This window comes from Schistocerca gregaria, chromosome 2 (assembly GCF_023897955.1).
Source record: "Schistocerca gregaria isolate iqSchGreg1 chromosome 2, iqSchGreg1.2, whole genome shotgun sequence".
Taxonomy (NCBI): Eukaryota; Metazoa; Arthropoda; class Insecta; order Orthoptera; family Acrididae; genus Schistocerca; species Schistocerca gregaria.
This window is the reverse complement of record NC_064921.1, coordinates 793,790,855-793,810,703: the sequence shown is the minus strand read 5'-3', so window position 1 is coordinate 793,810,703 and position 19,849 is coordinate 793,790,855. Positions and strand designations below refer to the sequence as shown.

The window sequence follows — 19,849 nt, the reverse complement described above, 5'->3', positions numbered from 1 at the left end:
TACTCTGTCTTGTGCAAGCTTCCATTCCTACAACTTTTTTTTTTAAAAAAAATCTTATTCATTCAGCAGCTGTCTTGCAGTAAACATGTTTACTTATTGTTTGATATATAGTACGCACTAATGTAAATGCATTATAAAAACAAATAAATATACTTCACAAATGTAAACACATCAAAATATTTGTTTTTAAAGGTTTTTCTGAAGAAACTTGTTTACGATTCAAGAAAGTTCGTAAATCTCACTACAAGTTTTAAGAAGGGAATATTTAATTTTACGCTGGTTTAGTGACACACACACTAACGCCGTTTACATTTCGTAAATCGATTTCCGAATTCCGTTTTTGGATGAACATGTAAGCACTTCAAAATCGATTCTGGAAATTTATTTATTTACTTAGCATCCTTGTATCTCATCATTATAAAAATGATGAGATCCACTTCTCGTTGCTGGTTTTCAAATTCCACTATCGATATTCGGTCCCATGTAAAAGCACAGTACATTTACTCACTAATGAAATTTGTTGTCAACAACACGGACCAGTTTAATAACAATAGTGACATTCATGATTATAATAGCAGGAAAAACAAAGACTTCCACTATCCTTTACTCACCCTAGATTTGGCACAGATAGGGTTAAATATGCTGTTTTTTTCGACAAATTACTGGATGAAATAATATGTCTGGCAGACAGCAGTAATAGCTTCAAAAATGAATCGAAATCATATCTCCTTGACAACTCCTATACCATACATGAATTCTTGAATAGGAATAAATAAATCTTTAAATATAGTATATACATTTTGTGCCATTTAAGGGAATGGGGTAAATGATAGAAATATTAATCTTTAATTCTGTATTAAGAAATCTTGTATCGTATGTGCATTGCTTGTGCACATGACACGTTTCACATCATAACGGCTACCGTACGGTGTGATTGATCAATGGAACACGGAACTAAGTAGCAACATATTTTGAAACGTGATTGAGCTGTCAGGTTTCGTCTCCTTTTCAAAAATTTTCGATTAACATGGACGGAGTGGCTTTATGTACAATGATGGGTAAGTTGAAATATTAGACTCAAGCTGTTTACATGTCTTCTAACTGAATGAAAATAGCGATTGTGCTGACTAAATCATAAACTATAACAGCTGTTATTCACGCGCTATATTTAACTAGGCTAGCAAATCGGCTTCAGACCCTTTAAATTTTAACAAGACAACTTGTCACGTCTCATCTGTACAAAATTTTTCCTTTCCATATGTTGGTAACGGGCTGTCACGTGGATTTTCTTAGCGGCTTGTTTTCATAAACGCGGTTGCACAGTACACAGCCGCAAGTGGCTAGGGGAGTAGTGGATGAGTTGTCGTGTTATATTAAGTGACTAGAACATACTCCTCACGTTTTAGTGAAAATGTCGTCAGTCAGCGAAGAACTTAAAAGCCTCGTAGTACAGTTATACGAAATTGATGCTTTAAAATTCGGGGATTACAAGATGAAAGTGGGAATTAATTCCCCAGTGTACTTTGATCTGAGAGTAATTGTGTCACATCCTTCCCTGATGGTTAGCTATTAATGAAAGCATTTTAAAGAAATAGATTAACATCCATTCATATGTTTATATTGGTTTTAGATGTGATAATTACCTTTGCGTCTCTTATTAATCACTCACGTAAAAGTTTCTTCCTCTTCTGAGGACTTCGGTTTACGTTTCACTGTGGTCTGCAGCCTTGTTACCCATTGTTTGTGCAGTACATCGATTTAACACTGAAAAACGGCTGAATGTTGTTAATTCTATGTAGTTTAGATTAGATCCTGTTTTCCTTCCATAGACCCAAGAAAGAGATGATTCTCGTGGGTGTGGGACGTGTCAGAAACTGAAGGCTAACATAAAACCATAGAACAATTGAATATGATACTCACTTCACTGATCATTTGTCAGGAGATTAATACATGAATAGATTACAGTAAAATTGAACTAATATTTACAGAATTAATACACTGTCTGAATGAAATGTAGTTATGCACTTCACACACCAGTTTGTAGAGCTGATGTATGCCTTTCATTCATAAATATATTGCAGTGCAGGTCTATATGTGTTTGTTTTCAGAACGTAATTGGTACCTTATATTTTCAGAGTGTACTGTCAAAACTTCTCTGGAACTTTGCACAAAATCGTGCAAAATGTAACCACATTTGTGGCGTTCCATATACAGCTTTACCTATAGCATCTCTCATATCTGTGAATGCAAACATACCAATGCTTATACGAAGGAAAGAAACCAAAAGCTATGGCACCAGAAAACTGATTGAAGGAAAATTTAAGAAAGGTGACACATGCATAATTATCGAGGATGTGGTTACCTCTGGCTCAAGCATCTTGGATACCTATAGGGTAGGTAAAGTAAATTTGTGTATTTATACAGCTAATTCTTTTTTAAAAGCAGTTGGTAAACCTACAGGAAGCAGTACAGAAAGTATTGTGTATTTTTACTTACACCTTAACAATAATTACTACTACGCTGATGTTAAGTTTAACAAACTGAATTCTGATGATTCAAAACTCCATTCAGAAATAAATATTACATTAACTGAAGCATTAGATGCCACTTCATCAGCTCGCAACAAAATTGTCATCTTTCAGTCGTACCTAGACCTCAAGCTCTGCTATAACTAAGTGTGCCCCCATAACCTGCATTCCAAAAACTATTACAGATACAAAAGAAATATTTCCTTTTTTCTTTTCTCTGTTTGTGAACTATGTCACATGCAATATCCTGATTACAGGACAGAGCTGACATTCGGTATTGGTAGATTCAATCGACGCAAAACATTCAGTAAAACTCTGTACTGGTACTACAAATGAAGTATATCGATTCATTCTCGTGAATGACAAAGGTTCTGTATGAAAAGGAAATTAAGCTAATCTTTAAAGAATTTATATTGTAATGTAAAACACACAATTTGGTGGAGAAAGGAGTGATGGAGGGGATGGTTAACCTTCTGTTGGGAGAAAGAGACAATATCTTAAAAGGGCTAATCCATATTGTTCAGTTTGGAGGAAGGGATTGGTAAGGAAGCTATGTATGCTAATGGGAACTGGAGTGGAGTTCACGAAAGTAAAACTAAAAACAGTGTTTTAAAGTGCCACACATTTGTAATGGCATCTAAGGCACTAAACTGCCATCTCATGCCTGTAATATACACCTGCCTGTGCAGTTTTGTTTTTATTCATATTTGAGATGAAAGGGGCATTATAGGGTCATTGTACTCCTTAATGTGGGCAATAGAAGAATGACTGGAATGTTCTCCAGGTCTTGCAGTCATTTTGTCATGTATATTGAGAAAATTTCGATCGTAAGCTGAGATCTTGAAACTGCAAACTTAGATTTGATGACCAAAGCCACTATTACAACACAACAACATACTTGACATAGCCCGTGCACTTGAGATTGTAAGGCAGAATGAGTTCTAGAAAACAATTCTATTGTAACTTTGCTAATTTCTGAATTCCGCAGGTGGGAACTTTCCCTGCAATACGTCGTGTGTTCCCGTAACCCTCCTGGCCTCAACCTTCGTTATAGTCACTGTCCTCACCCATCCAGTCCCCTCCCTGTTCCCATTCCAGCACTACACAGCCATCATTTCACCACCACACCCAGTCTTTTAATTTATTTTATTTTTATTTCTCTCCATTCCGCTACTTACTCCCCCTTCCTTAACCACTCGGACTGTGAGGATAGGGATAGCTTCCTTTATTCATCATCATCATTTAAGACTGATTATGGATTTCAGCGTTCAGTCTGGAGCATAGCCCCCTTATAAAATTCCTCCATGATCCCCTATTCAGTGCTAACATTGGTGCCTCTTCTGATGTTAAACCTATTACTTCAAAGTCATTCTTAACCGAATCCAGGTACCTTCTCCTTGGTCTGCCCCGACTCCTCCTACCCTCTACTACTGAACCCATGAGTCTCTTGGGTAACCTTGCTTCTCCCATGCGTGTAACGTGATCCCACCATCTAAGCCTGTTCGCCCTATAGAGTTCATCCCCAGTTTTCCTTTGATTTCCTCATTGTGGTCACCCTCCTGCCATTGTTCCCATCTACTAGTACCTGCAATCATCCTAGCTAATTTCATATCTGCAACCTCAACCTTGTTGATAAGGTAACCAGCTTTCGCTCTCATACAACAAAGTTGGTCGAAAGATTGAACGGTGCACAGGTAACTTCGTCTTCGCTCACTGCATTAGCTTTGCTAAACCTTGCTTCCAGTTCTTTCTCTATGTTGCCATCCTGTGAGAATATGCATCCTAAGTAATTGAAACCGTCCACCTGTTCTAACTTTGTTCCTCCTATTTGGCACTAAATCTGTTTATATTTCTTTCCCACTGACATTACTTTTGTTTTGGAGATGCTGATCTTCATACCATAGTCCTTACATTTCTGATCTAGCTCTGAAATATTACTTTGCAAACTTTCAATCGAATCTGCCATCACAACTAAGTCACCCGCATATGCAAGAATGCTTATTTTGTGTTCACATATCTTAATCTCACCCCGCCAGTCTATTGTTTTCAACATATGATCCATAAATAATATGAACAACAGGTTGCAGCCTTGTCTTACCCCTGAAACTACTCTGAACCATGAACTCAATTTACCGTCAACTCTAACTGCTGCCTGACTATCCATGTAAAGACCGTTAATTGCTTGCAAAAGTTTACCTCCTATTTCATAATCTCGTAGAACAGACAATAACTTCCTCCTAGGAACCTGGTCATATGCCTTTTCTAAATCTATAAAGCATAGATACAATTCCCTGTTCCACTCATAACACTTATCCATTATTAGCCGTAAGGTAAAGGTCTGGTCCTGACAACCTCTAAGAGGCCTAAACCCACACTGATTTTCATCCAATTGGTCCTCAACTAATACTCGCACTTTCCTTTCAACAATACCTGAGAAGATTTTATCCACAACGCTGATTAAAGACATACCTCTGTAGTTGTTTCAATCTTTTCTGTTTCCATGTTTAAAGACTGGTGTCCAGTCTGATGGAACCTGTCCGGACTCCCAGGCCATTTCAGTTATCCTGTGTAGCCATTTAAGACCTGACGTTCCACTGTATTTGCTGAGTTCCGACTTAATTTCATCCACCCCAGCTGCTTTATTGCACTGCAATCTATTGACCATTTTCTCCACTTCCTCAAATGTGATGCTATTTCCATCATCCTTCCTATCCCATTCTACCTCGAAATCTGAGACATTACTGATCGTATTTTCACCTACATTGAACTCTTCAAAATATTCCCTCCATCTGCCCAAGGCATCCACAGGATTCACCAGCAGTTTTCCTGAGCTGTTCAAAATACTTTTAATTTCCTTCTTACCTCCCTTTCGAAGACTGCTAATTACACTCCAGAATGGTTTTCCAGCAGCTTGACCCATAGTCTCCAACCTGTTTCCAAAGTTTTCAAAAGATTTCTTCTTGGTTGCTGCAATTATCTGTTTGGCTTTGTTTCTTTCTTCAACATAACTTTGTCTACCTGAGTTCTAGTATGTAGCCACTTTTGATACGCCTTCTTTTTCCTTTTACAGGCTGCCTTGACTGTGTCATTCCACCAAGCTGTTTGCTTCATCCTACTTTTACACGCTACTGTTCCAAGACATTCTTTAGCCACTTCTAGTACTGTGTCCCTGCACCTTGTCCATTCCTTTTCCAATGACAGTAATTGACTACATTCAACTAACTGGTATCTTTCTGAGATCGCTGTTATGTACTTCTGCCTGATTTCCTTCTCCTGAAGTTTCTCCACTCTTATCCTCCTACATATGGACCTGACCTCCTGCGCTTTCGGCCTCACAATCCCAATTTCACTGCAGATGAAATAATGATCAGTGTCATCAAAGAATTCCCTGAATACACGTGTGTCCCTCACAGCCTTCCTGAATTCCTGATATGTTATTACACTCCTGGAAATGGAAAAAAGAACATATTGACACCGGTGTGTCAGACCCACCATACTTGCTCCGGACGCTGTGAGAGGGCTGTACAAGCAATGATCACACGCACGGCACAGCGGACACACCAGGAACCGCGGTGTTGGCCGTCGAATGGCGCTAGCTGCGCAGCATTTGTGCACCGCCGCCGTCAGTGTCAGCCAGTTTGCCGTGACATACGGAGCTCCATCGCAGTCTTTAACACTGGTAGCATGCTGCGTCAGTGTGGACGTGAACCGTATGTGCAGTTGATGGACTTTGAGCGAGGGCGTATAGTGGGCATGCGGGAGGCCGGGTGGACGTACTGCCGAATTGCTCAACACGTGGGATGTTGTCGCCAGTGGTCGGCGGAAGGTGCATGTGCCCGTCGACCTGGGACCGGACCGCAGCGACGCACGGATGCACGCCAAGACCGTAGGATCCTACGCAGTGCCGTAGGGGACCGCACCGCCACTTCCCAGCAAATTAGGGACACTGTTGCTCCTGGGGTATCGGCGAGGACCATTCGCAACCGTCTCCATGAAGCTGGGCTACAGTCCCGCACACCGTTAGGCCGTCTTCCGCTCACGCCCCAACATCGTGCAGCCCGCCTCCAGTGGTGTCGCGACAGGCGTGAATGGAGGGACGAATGGAGACGTGTCGTCTTCAGCGATGAGAGTCGCTTCTGCCTTGGTGCCAATGATGGTCGTATGCGTGTTCGGTGCCGTGGAGGTGAGCGCCACAATCAGGACTGCATACGACCGAGGCACACAGGGCCAACACCCGGCATCATGGTGTGGGGAGCGATCTCCTACACTGGCCGTACACCTCTGGTGATAGTCGAGGGGACACTGAATAGTGCACGGTACATCCAAACCGTCATCGAACCCATCGTTCTACCATTCCTAGACTGGCAAGGGAACTTGCTGATCCAACAGGACAATGCACGTCCGCATGTATCCCGTGCCACCCAACGTGCTCTAGAAGGTGTAAGTCAACTACCCTGGCCAGCAAGATCTCCGGATCTGTCCCCCATTGAGCATGTTTGGGACTGGATGAAGTGTCGTCTCACGCGGTCTGCACGTCCAGCACGGACGCTGGTCCAACTGAGGCGCCAGGTGGACATGGCATGGCAAGCCGTTCCACAGGACTACATCGAGCATCTCTACGATCGTCTCCATGGGAGAATAGCAGCCTACATTGCTGCGAAAGGTGGATATACACTGTATTAGTGCTGACATTGTGCATGCTCTGTTGCCTGTGTCTATGTGCCTGTGGTTCTGTCAGTGTGATCATGTGATGTATCTGACCCCAGGAATGTGTCAATAAAGTTTCCCCTTCCTGGGACAGTGAATTCACGGTGTTCTTATTTCAATTTTCAGGAGTGTATATAGTCAATGATAGATCTGGTTCCCCTGCCTTCCCAAGTATACCGGTGAATGTTCTTATGTTTAAAAAAGGAGTCTGTGATTACTAAGCCCATACTGGCACAGAAATCCAAGAGCTGTTTCCTGTTCCTGTTGGCCTCCATATCCTCTCCAAATTTACCCATAACCTTTTCATATCTTTCCGTTCGATTTCCGATCCTGGCGTTAAAATCACCCATGAGCAGAACACTGTCCTTGTCCTTTACTCTAACAACTACATCACTGAGTGCCTCATAAAAACTATCCATCTTATCTTGATCTGTCCCTTCACAATGCAAATATACTGACACAATCCTAATTTTCTTGCTAGAGACAGTCAAATCTATCCATATCAGTTGTTCGTTTACATACTTTACTGCAACTATGCTAGGTTCCATTTCTTTCCTAATGTAAAGCCCTACACCCCATTGTGCTATTCCTGCTTTGACTCCTGACAGGTAGACCTTGTATTCTCTCACTTCCTCCTCTTTCTCACCCCCTTACCCGAGTGTCACTAACAGCTAAAACATCCAGCCCCATCGTACTTACTTTATTTTATATATATATATATATATATATATATATATATATAATCAGTGCATATTGTGTGCCAATGTTGACTGGAAGCGAAGCAGTCATTAGTGATCCACTTCTGGAGCACATGGTTCACATCAGTTTTATTAGAATTACCAAGGCTAGTGAATCTCTAGGTGAACATTTAATTCCCTTGCTTCTTGTGGGACCAAAATGAAACTCACTACTTCAACCAATAAGATTCCCAAATGCTGAGGTGAACTGATAGTAATAAGAGAGGACGACGAGACCTCCTAATTTTTTTTAAAGGTCCTACGACTAATTTTCCTTAAAGGTCCTACGACTCTTTCATGAGTGTATGAGGTAAGCATGAGGCCCCAAGTTGTTGTAGCTCCTACTTCCTTCCTTCCTTCCTTCCTTCCTTCTGTCTTTCTCATGGTGGCAACCTTTGATGTTGACTCTGCGATTTCACTAGGTTACCCTTTCTTTCACCCACATATTCATTCATTTCTCTTATATCACTCTTGGGCTGAAGTAATTTTGGTCCTCTTCTGGGTGTGACATCCAATTTATATAGTGTGGACTGACTGGGGAAGAATGCCTTAAATAGAACCTACTGCGTACAGTGGTGATGACCCTCTGTGCACAGTGACTGCATAGACACGTATATGGACTTGCTGGCCAATCCAACCTGGCGATGATGTTATGTAGCCTTGTGATAGAATGCAGTTACATCATAAGGATGGCACTTCTGTTGCCTGAGCTGGTAGCTCCCTATGCCTGCCATGGGGGAGATGCCCATCTTCCTGGAGCATCAGGACTCCTGGCTGTGGCCGTTGTGCCTTATGACTTTTGTTGTAGCTAGGTGGTGCCTGTGAGAAGGCCCCTTGATTGAAGTAAGTGGTATCCGAGTGGACATTTTTGCACGTAAAATGTATCCAGTTTAACCAGTACAATGGTCATTCTAATTTTCCTATTTCTACGTCTACATCTACATCCATACTTTGCAAGCCACCTGACGGTGTGTGGCGGAGGGTACCCTGAGTACCTCTATTGGTTCTCCCTTCTATTCCAGTCTCGTATTGTTCGCGGAAAGAAGGATTGTCGGTATTCTTCTGTGTGGGCTCTAATCTCTTTGATTTTATCCTCATGGTCTCTTCGCGAGATATACGTAGGAGGGAGCAATATACTGCTTGACTCTTCAGTGAAGGTATGTTCTCGAAACTTTAACAAAAGCCCCTACCGAGGTATTGAGTGTCTGTCCTGCAGTCTCTTCCACTGGAGTTTATCTATCATCTCCGTATTGCTTTCGCGATTACTAAATGATCCTGTAACGAAGCGCGCTGCTCTCTGTTGGATCTCTTCTATCAACCCTATCTGGTACGGATCCCACACTGCTGAGCAGTATTCAAGCAGTGGGCGAACAAGCGTACTGTAACCTACTTCCTTTGTTTTCGGATTGCATTTCCTTAGGATTCTTCCAATGAATCTGTCTGGCATCTGCTTTACCGACGATCATTATAAATCACTCCTAATGTATACGCCCAGATAATTTATGAAATTAACTGCTTCCAGTTGCTGACCTGCTATTTTGTAGCTAAATAAGAGATCTATCTTTCTGTGTATTCGCAGCACATTACACTTGTCTACATTGAGATTCAATTGCCATTCCCTGCACCATGCGTCAATTCGCTGCAGATCCTCCTGCATTTCAGTACAATTTTCCATTGTTACAACCTCTTGATACACTACAGCATCTTCTGCAAAATGCCTCAGTGAACTTCCGATGTCATCCACAAGGTCATTTATGTATATTGTGAATAGCAGCGGTCCTATGACACTCCCCTGCGGCACACTTGAAATCACTCTTACTTTGGAAGACTTCTCTCCATTGAGAATGACATGCTGCATTCTGTTATCTAGGAAGTCCTCAATCCAATCACACAATTGGTCTGATAGTCCGTATGTTCTTAATTTGTTCATTAAATGACTGTGGGGAACTGTATCGATTGCCTTGCGGAAGTCAAGAAACAGGGCATCTACCTGTGAACCCTTGTCTATGGCCCTCTGAGTCTCGTGGACGAATAGTGGGAGCTGGGTTTCACACGACCGTCTTTTTCGAAACCAATGCTGATTCTTACAGAGGAGATTTCTAGTCTCCAGAAAAGTCATTATACTCGAGCATAATATGTATTCCAAAATTCTGCAACTGATCGACATTAGAGATATAGGTCTATAGTTCTGCATATCTGTTCGATGTCCCTTCTTGAAAACAGGGATGACCTGTGCCCTTTTCCAATCCTTTGGAACACTACGCTCTTCTAGAGACCTACGGTACACCGCTGCAAGAAGGGGGGGGGGGGGGGCAAGTTCCTTCACGTACTCTGTGTAAAATCAAACTGGTATCCCATCAGGTCCAGCTGGTCTTTCCTATTTTGAGCGATTTTAATTGTTTCTCCATCCCTCTGTCGTCTATTTCGATATCTACCATTTTTTCACCTGTGCGACAATCTAGAGAAGGAACTACAGTTCATTCTTCCTCTGTGAAACAGCTTTGGAAAGAGACATTTAGTATTTCAGCCTTTAGTCTGTCATCCTCTGTTTCAGTACCATTTGGTATTTCATTGCAGACAGTTACAATACTGCTGCTTTGTCTACGTTGGCTACCTCATGAGAAGAGGGACAAGCTATACGAATGGTAGTGAAACAATTTTCTCAGTATGTGATGTACACTAGAACAGATGCAGATACCTCTGTGATGATACAACCATTATTTTTTTGGGGAACACATAGAAGACAAATTTGGAGAAGTTGGCTCATTGGGAAAAATGTTCAGGTGATCACTATTACAGCCTCCTCTGCTGTACAGTCTGAAGCTATTCAGGCTTATGAATGACTGGGTGACATAATGTGACTATTGCTCCACATGAAACTTTGAAACATGGTGAGCCAGTATTGAATGGCAGGGTGTACATTTTGTCCAATCTGCACAAAAAGGTTGTAAGGACAATTGAATAGATACAGGTGCTTTCACCTTAGTGTTTGAAGGAAATGTCCTACAGAAAAAGTTAGAATTACAGTGTACAGTTGTCCTTTTAAACAACCAATTTTGTGTGTCAGTTGTACTAAGCAGCATACTCCATGTTGACCAATTTGCACAGTCTTCAAACGAGGAAAAAATACGAGAATATAAATCATTTGACCACAGTCATATACGGAGGAAAAATTATGAATGCCTGCATCATTTCAACCTAACCAATTACACAGAAGCCTCTGCTGTTGTATTGTATTGTATTGTATTGTATTGAACTGGGGACCTAGAAACAATGCAGAGGCATCGTCCCCGCCATAGCCCTCAGTGGTTCACAACACCACAACAGGCTACAGCAGTCCACTCATCCCACTGCCGCCCCACACTGAACCCAGGGCCATTGTACGGTTCAGCCCCCAGTGGACCCCGCCTGGAAAGCAGTGCTTCAGACTGCACATCTAACCGGGCAGCCCAGTCACTGCTGTTACTCTCCTGTAGCTCAGTTTTTTTCTGCACCAGATCAATCACCGCCCTCCACCCTTGTGGATCCTGTGACATTGTCTTCGGGAGTTACTTCCCACATCCATTTGTAGAAGCAGCTTCCTCCTCAGGAATCTACCAGTGAGAAGGCTCCCTGTCTGTACTCCCTCACCCTGGAAACCCAAAGATCAGAGGATTGATACCAGGTTGTGGCCAAAGGAACCGTGGCCTGCGAGTCCCATTGCTGCCTACTCTTCAGCCACCCCCTTGTGAACAGTCAATGAGCCCTCGCAAGACTCTGTGTCACTAAGATTGCTACTCACCATATAGAAGAGATATTGAGCCACATAGAAGCACAACAAAAGGACTGTCAACTATGAGCTTGGCCAGAAAGGCCTTCATCGGAATTAGGCAACATACCCTCACATAAATGCAACTCGCACACGTGTCCACAGTCGCTGGCAGCCAAGGCCAGACTGCAAGCAGCAGCGTGTGGTGGGAGAAGCAATCTGTGTGGTGTGGATAAGGAGGAGGCTGGGGCGTGAAAGGAGAGGGAGGGAATAGCAGGGTAGATGTGGGGGACAATAAGGTGCTGCTTGTGGGAGAATACAGGGACAAGGTGGAGAGAGTGTAGGGCAGTTAGGGCAGAAGGGAGGTTAGACGGAGAGGCAGGAAAGGGGGGGGGGGGGGGAGGTTAGATGGAAAGGTGAGCAGCAAAAATGGAGAGAAGTAAAGAGACTGTGGGTGCATTGGGGGAATAGGGGGCTGTGTAGTGACAGAGTGAGAACAGGGAAGAGGACATGTGGGTGATGTACAATGACTAACGATGGTTGATGCCAGGAGGGTTATGGGAACATATGACATACTGCAGGGAGATATCTCACATGAGCAATTCAAGAAAGCTGGTATTGGTAGGAAGGATCCAGATGGCATAAACCTCAAGCTTCACTGGTCATTTTCCTATCCCCTTCCCTGTCTTTTTCTGCTGCCCCCCCTTTCCCTGTCCTCCATCTAACCTCCTGGCTGCACCTAGCAGCCCCATCACCTCCTCCTCCTCCTCCTCACAAGCAGCACTTTATCGTCCCGCACTCCTATCCTGCCATCCCTCTTCCTTACCCCTACTAGCCAGATTGCTTGTCCCATCGCGTGCAGGTGCTCGCAGTCTGGCCTTGACAGCCAGAGACTGTGGTCATGTCTTTATGAGTTGTGTTTTTGTGAGAGTATATGTGTATGTTGTCTAATTTTGATGAAGGGCTTGTTGGCTGAAAGCTTACTTGCTGTAAGTTTTTTTTGTTGTGCCTCTCTGTGTCTTAGCATCTCTGCTGTATGGTGAGTAGCAATCTAGCCTTCTCATAATACTGTTGTTATTCCTGCCTGGAGATTTTCTGTTGTCTGATTCAGCCACCAAGATAGTTTCACAGCTAAATGCACCTTGTGGAACTTAGCTTATGAGCCTGCTGTTTAGCCCCTTAACCCACCAGCCAGTGGAACTACGTATTTAGAGTGAGAAGATTTCAAGATGTGCTTCACTGTTTGTGTAAATATAAACATTGGCATAAATGTGACCTTTTATTATATATTATGGATTTTAACAACTGACAAGCATCAATGGAGTGCTACATGCCAGGTTCCACAAGGCGCATTTTAGATGTGTATATTTTTACTTTTGACAAACCTGTGTGGAAGGTGTAACATACTCTCCGCTAAAATGTTAACATGGAATGGTTGATGAACGTACAATGGAACATGACATACAACCAAAAAAGTTTTTAAAGATTTTAAGAGGACAGTCTTAACTGTTGAAAGTCGTTACCAAAACAGTTTTGAACGTGATCTTACCTATAAAAAATTTCTTTAAAGTAGGTGTGGATCATTTCTTCTGATTTCTCATTATGAGGCACTTCAGTCAAACGACGCGTTTCATTTAAAGGCTGCTGCAGCACAAGGATGAGCCAAACTTATAAGAGTGGATGCGCTGAGTGACTACCTGTCTGTTTTTGAATTACACAACACCCTCAATTTCTATAAGAGAGTTGTAATGTTCTATGATATTACATAAGAGGTCTGTTTTTTGGTACTATTTTTATATTAACTCATTTTGTGAAACAGTTTTATTACATGAAAATAATATTAGAGAAGGAAAGTTGCTACTGACCATACAGTGGAGATGCTGAGTCGCGGTAGACACAACAAAAAGATTCACACAATTATAGCTTTCGGCCATTAAGGCCTTTGTCAACAATACACACATGCACACTCACGCAAACGCTACTTGCACACACGTCTGTGGTCTCAAACAACTGAAACCACATTGTGAGCAGCAGCACCAGTGCATTATGGGAGTGGCGACTGGGTGAGGGTAAGTAGGAGGCTGGGGTGGGGAGGGGGAGGGATTATGTGGTGGTGGTGGTGGTGGTGGTGGACAGTGAGGTGCTGCAGTTTGGACCGAGGTAAAACGTACCTATGGATAAGTTTGATTTAAGGTCGTATACTCATAGTTGCAGATGATCTGCCACAGTCGAAGTCCTGAATAACAGTCACTGTAAAATTTGACTGTAAAGTTAAATGAATATTTAATCCAGTATAATGTTTCAGTAGAGTATTTATTATGATCTCAAAATAAATCAAAGCATCTTGACTAAACTGAAATAAGTAGTAACCTACTTATAATAATGAAATGAAATTAATCCTACTAGACAAGCTACATGCTTTCTGTCCAAATACTCACAAAGTACTGACTCACTATGCCAATATGGCTACCCCCTATATATATATATATATATATATATATATATATATATATATATATATATATATATATATATATATACACACACACAATACAATACCGAATAATCCTTGGCATTGTTATAAAGGTTTTTTTAATAAAATTACAATTAAAACTCTGATCGTAAAACCAATGACACATTTCAATAATTACCTTGACTCTTATACATTAAACTCATGAGTGAATTCTAGTGTATGAATTAATTGAAGCATGTATAAATGCTTAGGTATCAAATGTTAACAATACACTTGTTATATTTACTAATTACAGAAGATTCATTCCATATAAAATGTTCCTACCTATTAAGTCTTCTACACATTAGTGTAATTAAAATTCTGTGATTATTTTATTTGTAACTTTTTCATAAGTACATATTTGCATACACCTCTGTCAGAAATTACTATTTATGGTTACAATTTACGTGTTTAAATGAGGTTTCAATTAGATTGTTATGTCTCGGAGGACAGAAGAGAAGTGGGGGGAGGGGGGGTGTAAGTAGCAGAAAAGAGAGAAATTAAGACTGGGTGTGGTGGTGAAATGACAGCCGTGTAGTGCTGGAATGGGAACACAGAAGGGGCTGGATGGGTGAGTACAGTGACTAACGAAGGTTGAGGCCAGGAGGGTTACAGGAACGTAGGATGTATTGCAGGGAAAGTTCCCACCTGCGCAATTCAGAAAATCTGGTGTTGGTGGGAAAGATTCATATGGCACAGGCTGTGAAGCAGTCATTGAGATGAGGGATATCATGTTTTGCAGTGTGTTCAGCAACAGGGTGATCCACTTGTTTTTTGGCCACAGTTTGTCGGTGGCCATTCATGCGGACAGGTAGCTTGTTGGTTGTTATGCCTACATAGAATGTGGCACAGTGGTTGCAGCTTGACTTGTAAATCACATGACTGGTTTCACAGGTAGCCCTGCCTTTGATCGGATAGGTGATGAAATAAATCTCGGGTGAACAGCCTGGTAAGAGTGTGCATAGGACACAATATTTCAGCAATCAACCACGTTGCCATCATCAGGTGCGCTGATGTACTGACCGGCGGTGGGCTGGCACCATGTATAAGTGATGTTAGTCATAGGACTGGAGTAGGTGGTGGTAGGAGAATGTATGGGACAGGTCTTGTATCTAGGTCTATTACAGGGGTATGAGTCATGAGGTACGGGATTGGGAGCAGGGGTTGTGTAAGGCTGGAAGAGTATATTGTGTAGGTTCAGTGGATGGCGGAACACTACTGTGAGAGGGGTGGGAAGGATAGTGGGCAGAACATTTCTCATTTCAGGGCCCGACGACAGGTAATCGAAACCCTGGCAGAGAATGTAATTTAGTTGTTCCAGTACTAGATGGTACTGAGTTATGAGGGGAATGCTCCTCTATGGCTGGACTGTGGGACTTTGAGAGATGGTGGGGAACTGGAAAGACAAGGCACGGGAGATTTTTTTATGAGGTTGGGAGGATAATTACGGTCAGTGATGGCTTCAGTGAGACCCTCGGTATATTTTGATAGGGACTGCTCATCACTGCAGATGCGACCACCACGGATGCCTAGCCTGTACGGAAGGGACTTCGTTGTATGGAATGGGTGGCAGCTGTCGGAAGTGGAGGTGTTGCTGGTGGTTAGTAGGTTTGATATGGACAGAGGTACTGATGCAGCCATCTTTGAGGTGGAGGTCAACATCCAGGAAGTTGGCTTGTTGGGTTGACTAGGACCAGGTGAACCAGATGGGGAAGTTGTTGGGGTCCTGGAGGAATCTGAATAGGGTGTCCTCCCCTTCAATGCAGATAGCAAAGACGTCATCAATGAATCTGAACCAGGTGAGGTGTTTAGGATCTGGGTTTTTAGGAAAGGTTCCTCTAGATGCCCCATGAATAGGTTGGCATAGGATGGTGCCATGTGGGTGCCCATAGCTGTACCTGAGATTTTTGTGTAGATAATGCCTTCAAAGGAGAAGTAATTGTGGGTGAGGATATAGTTGGTCATGGCAACTAGGAAGGAGGTTGTTGGTTTGGAATCCATAGGGTGTCTGGAAAGGTAGTGTTAGATAGCAGTAAGGCGCGCACACATGTGTGTTTATTGCTGACTAAAGCCTTAATGGCTGAGAGCTATAATTGTGTGAATCTTTTTGTTGTGCCTATCACGACTCAGCATCTCTGCTATATGGTGAGTAGCAACTTTGCTTCTCTAATATTGTTACATTCCATCCTGGATTTCCCATTGTGTGATTAATACATGAAAATGTGTAGTATAATGTATTTTTAACATTATGTCACCAATATTTGGGTGTTTGTCACAGTGAACAACCAGCTTTTGAATTCCATCATGAAAATATGTTGTCTGGTTTCCAAACCACTGATTTATGGCCATTTTGATGTTGTCATTGCAGAACTAACTCTTAAATTTTTTAAAGTGCAGGTACACACACCACTAGATGAGGGCTACAAAGACATTGATAAAGTTTTTCCCAGCTATGTGATAGAATGATATCTTGTTTGATGCACCATATGTGTACAGGCACAGCTTCCAGTGGTTTAATCATTTTGTAAAACTTTCATAAAGAACACTTCTTTAAGCAAGAGAAAACTCATTAGATAAGGCACAGTTGCAAAGCACCAATTTTTGCTCTCAGGAATAATTTGAATGCACTTTGACCTCACTATCCATACAATTACAAAGTACTTGTGATTGATACACATTTGAAATTCTGTGGAACTCCATGCCTGCCCCTGACTGACAAAACAGGTGGACTTCACTCTTCCTGTTGATAGGTGGTTTTCATAAGTGGCCAATAGATTTTGGAATGGACATATCAGGAGTGTGGTAGATCATCATAATTTGACCCACCCATTCCTAGACAAAATGTTTAAGCACCGCCAACTGGCTGTACAGCTTCCACTTAGTACTAACAGGCATCCGGTTAGGTCCCTGCAACTTTATGCACAAAGTCTTCAATGATAAAAGATGGTTTGATTTTTATGATGAACATTAGTAGTATGATCATTTTTAAATGCTCTAACGCACTGTTCCAGCTCAGATGCCCATGAGGGGTACCCATGCTTTATGGAGCAACATTGGTATCACTGCTCTAACCAATTTTCTTACCATTCCGTCACTCACATTGTATTATTCATAAACTGCACTAATTTACCAATGGTTTTCTACTACTTTCGCATCTTTTTCACACTGAAAGGAATCTCTACATATTTTGCACTGAGAGATTTGCATGAACAAAGTCATTTTAAATAAGCACAAACAAATGATAATGTGAATGAAAGCTTCCATTATGGCATCTGTGGGTAGCCAGTGGATGCAGTTACTTGGTGTAGATCGCCAAGTGCAGAGCTGCTGTGGCCATATTTAAGAATGACACTGACTTAAAGAAAGTAAGTATCCTCACCAACAATATGGCTCCTATACCCTAGTGTAATGCAAATGCTTCCAGGATTCATGTGGAGGAACTTGAGAATCCAAGCACAGGAAAAGCCAGAATATTTTGCCTTCAGCAGAAACATTTCAGAGACACTGACATTCTTTTATTAAAAGTTTGCAACCTCCAGAAAGAATTATTTCAGCAGCTAGAGGGCTACAAGTGGTTTGTCCATTTTTGTTAAGGATGAAATTATTAAATTGGATAGATTAAAAAAAATCTATTCACCAAGCAGCAGCATAACACGCACTTAAGACTGTTGTGATTTGCAAACATTTGGAGCCAATGGCTCCTCCTTCAGGCAGAAGAGTTGATGGACAAGGAAGAAGGGTGAAGGAGAGGTCTAGGAGAAGGGGTAGATTTTGGGGAAAGTCAACCAGAACCGCAGTTCAAGGGAGACTTATTGTACAGGATGAGAAGGGACTTGCAACCATTTGCTGAAAGAGTGCACCTGACATGCAGGGTAAAAATGTGTTCAGACCATAGGACTCCCTCGGGTATTACCATACAGCTCCTTTACACATTCTTCCTTTATACATTCCTCCTTTGTGGGGCTTGAACTTGTGTAACATGCTTTGTGGTTCTTCCAACAACTGTCCCCAAATGTTGGCCTCATCTTTTCTGAAATATTTTTCTTGTTAACTGCAACTCTGCTACAGAACTGTCTGCACCATCTGTATGTCGGCATGCTGTCCCACCATTGCTGACACTGCTCTGTAGGAAAGGGATCGCTGGTTTACTCTCAAATGACCACTTCCCGATCTTAGTAACGCTAAAAGATGCAGTGCTCAGATGAAAACACTAATTGGAAGCTGTACAACCAGTTGGCTACATTTAAACATCATGGCAGTGTCTGATGATTTACCATGCTCCTGATGTCTGTTCCAAAATCTTCTGGCCAGTTAGAAAGCAATCTATCAACAGGTAGAATGAAGAATGCCTCTCGTCAATCAGGCAGACATGGAATTCCCTGAAGTTTCAAATGTGTACCAACCAAGAGCACTTATGGATAGTGAGGACAAAGTACAATTGAACTATTCAGGAGAGAAAAAATAGTGTTGTGAATTCCAGGAGATCTTCAAAAATTCTTCCTAAGGATCTTCAATCGTTTTGCTCGGTCCACGTTGGTGTGGGAGACAATGAGGATGATTTTTGGGTGAGGTTGGATGTACTTAGGTATGTGCATAATGGAATCCTCCAGACTAGTGCAGGAGACACAGTAAAGCCATATGATATGATTTGTTCGTAGACCCTGAGGTGCAGATTCGGCCACCTAATTGGAAACCTTTTTTCCATCCTATGCACAGGCTAGAACCTTTCCCTCACAAAGTGAGGGGTGTGTGTTTGTGTGTGTGTGTGTGTGTGTGTGTGTGTGTGTGTGTGTGTGTGTAAAACTTTACACCACCACCCCACCTTCCCTTTGCTGGAAAGACCATATGCCATGTTACTCACCTCAGTGATCTAACGAGAACTGTGTATTAAATGAACCCAGGGCATTGGCACTGTCAGCAATGACTGAACACTTCATGGAAGTGTATCCCATTGCCAGTCAGGATATAACATTCTGTAAGCACAGCACCATCACAGAGAGAGGGATAGTACCAATGCTGCTCCATAGGGCATGGGTACCCCTGGTGGATATTTGAGCTGGGACAGCCTGTGTTACAACATTTAAGGATTATCATGCGAACATTCATGGTAAAGGTCAATTAATCTTATCACTGGAGACTTTGTGCATAAAGTTGTTGCAAAAACCTAACCTCTGATGCCATCATTTGTCTATCTGCACTTGAAAAAACATTTAACATTTAAGGAGTTAGTTCTCGCAATGAGAACATCAAAATGGCCATAAAATAGTGGTCTGGTAACCAGACAATATATTTTTATAATGAAATTCGAAAGCTGGTTGTTCATTATGACAAACACCCAAATATTGATGGATATTATGTTAAAAAGTAGATTACGCTATAGGTTTTCAGACCTCTTGTGTAATATCAGGAAATAAATAATGAATTCAGTCAGTGGACAAGGTAGTGTTTGTTATATGGATGAAGACGATAACTGCATTGGAGAGGCTGATAGAATGAGGAACATTTTACAACTGCCTCTTACAGATGTGAAAGCTGGATTTACCATCTGTAATAAAAGTGCATTACGTCATGTCGATATCAGAAGCACCAAAAGAAGTTCTTAATCTATTGAGCCAAA

At 42.0% G+C, this 19,849-nt stretch overlaps 1 protein-coding gene across 2 annotated transcripts in view; it reads left to right on the top strand.

Annotated features, from left to right (window-relative positions):
* The first annotated feature begins 930 nt into the window (after positions 1-930).
* LOC126335060 (uridine 5'-monophosphate synthase) overlaps positions 931-19,849 on the top strand; it is an 89,680-nt gene continuing 70,761 nt past the window's right edge. Inside the window, exons 1-2 of one of the 2 annotated variants that reach the window (XM_049997944.1) lie at positions 931-1,058; positions 2,136-2,393. In XM_049997944.1, coding sequence (XP_049853901.1) covers positions 2,259-2,393 — 135 coding nt within the window. In that variant the 5' untranslated portion in view covers positions 931-1,058; positions 2,136-2,258. Of the gene's footprint in view, positions 1,059-1,266; positions 1,562-2,135; positions 2,394-19,849 lie in introns of those variants that run through there. The other variant, XM_049997943.1, reaches the window with a different exon arrangement.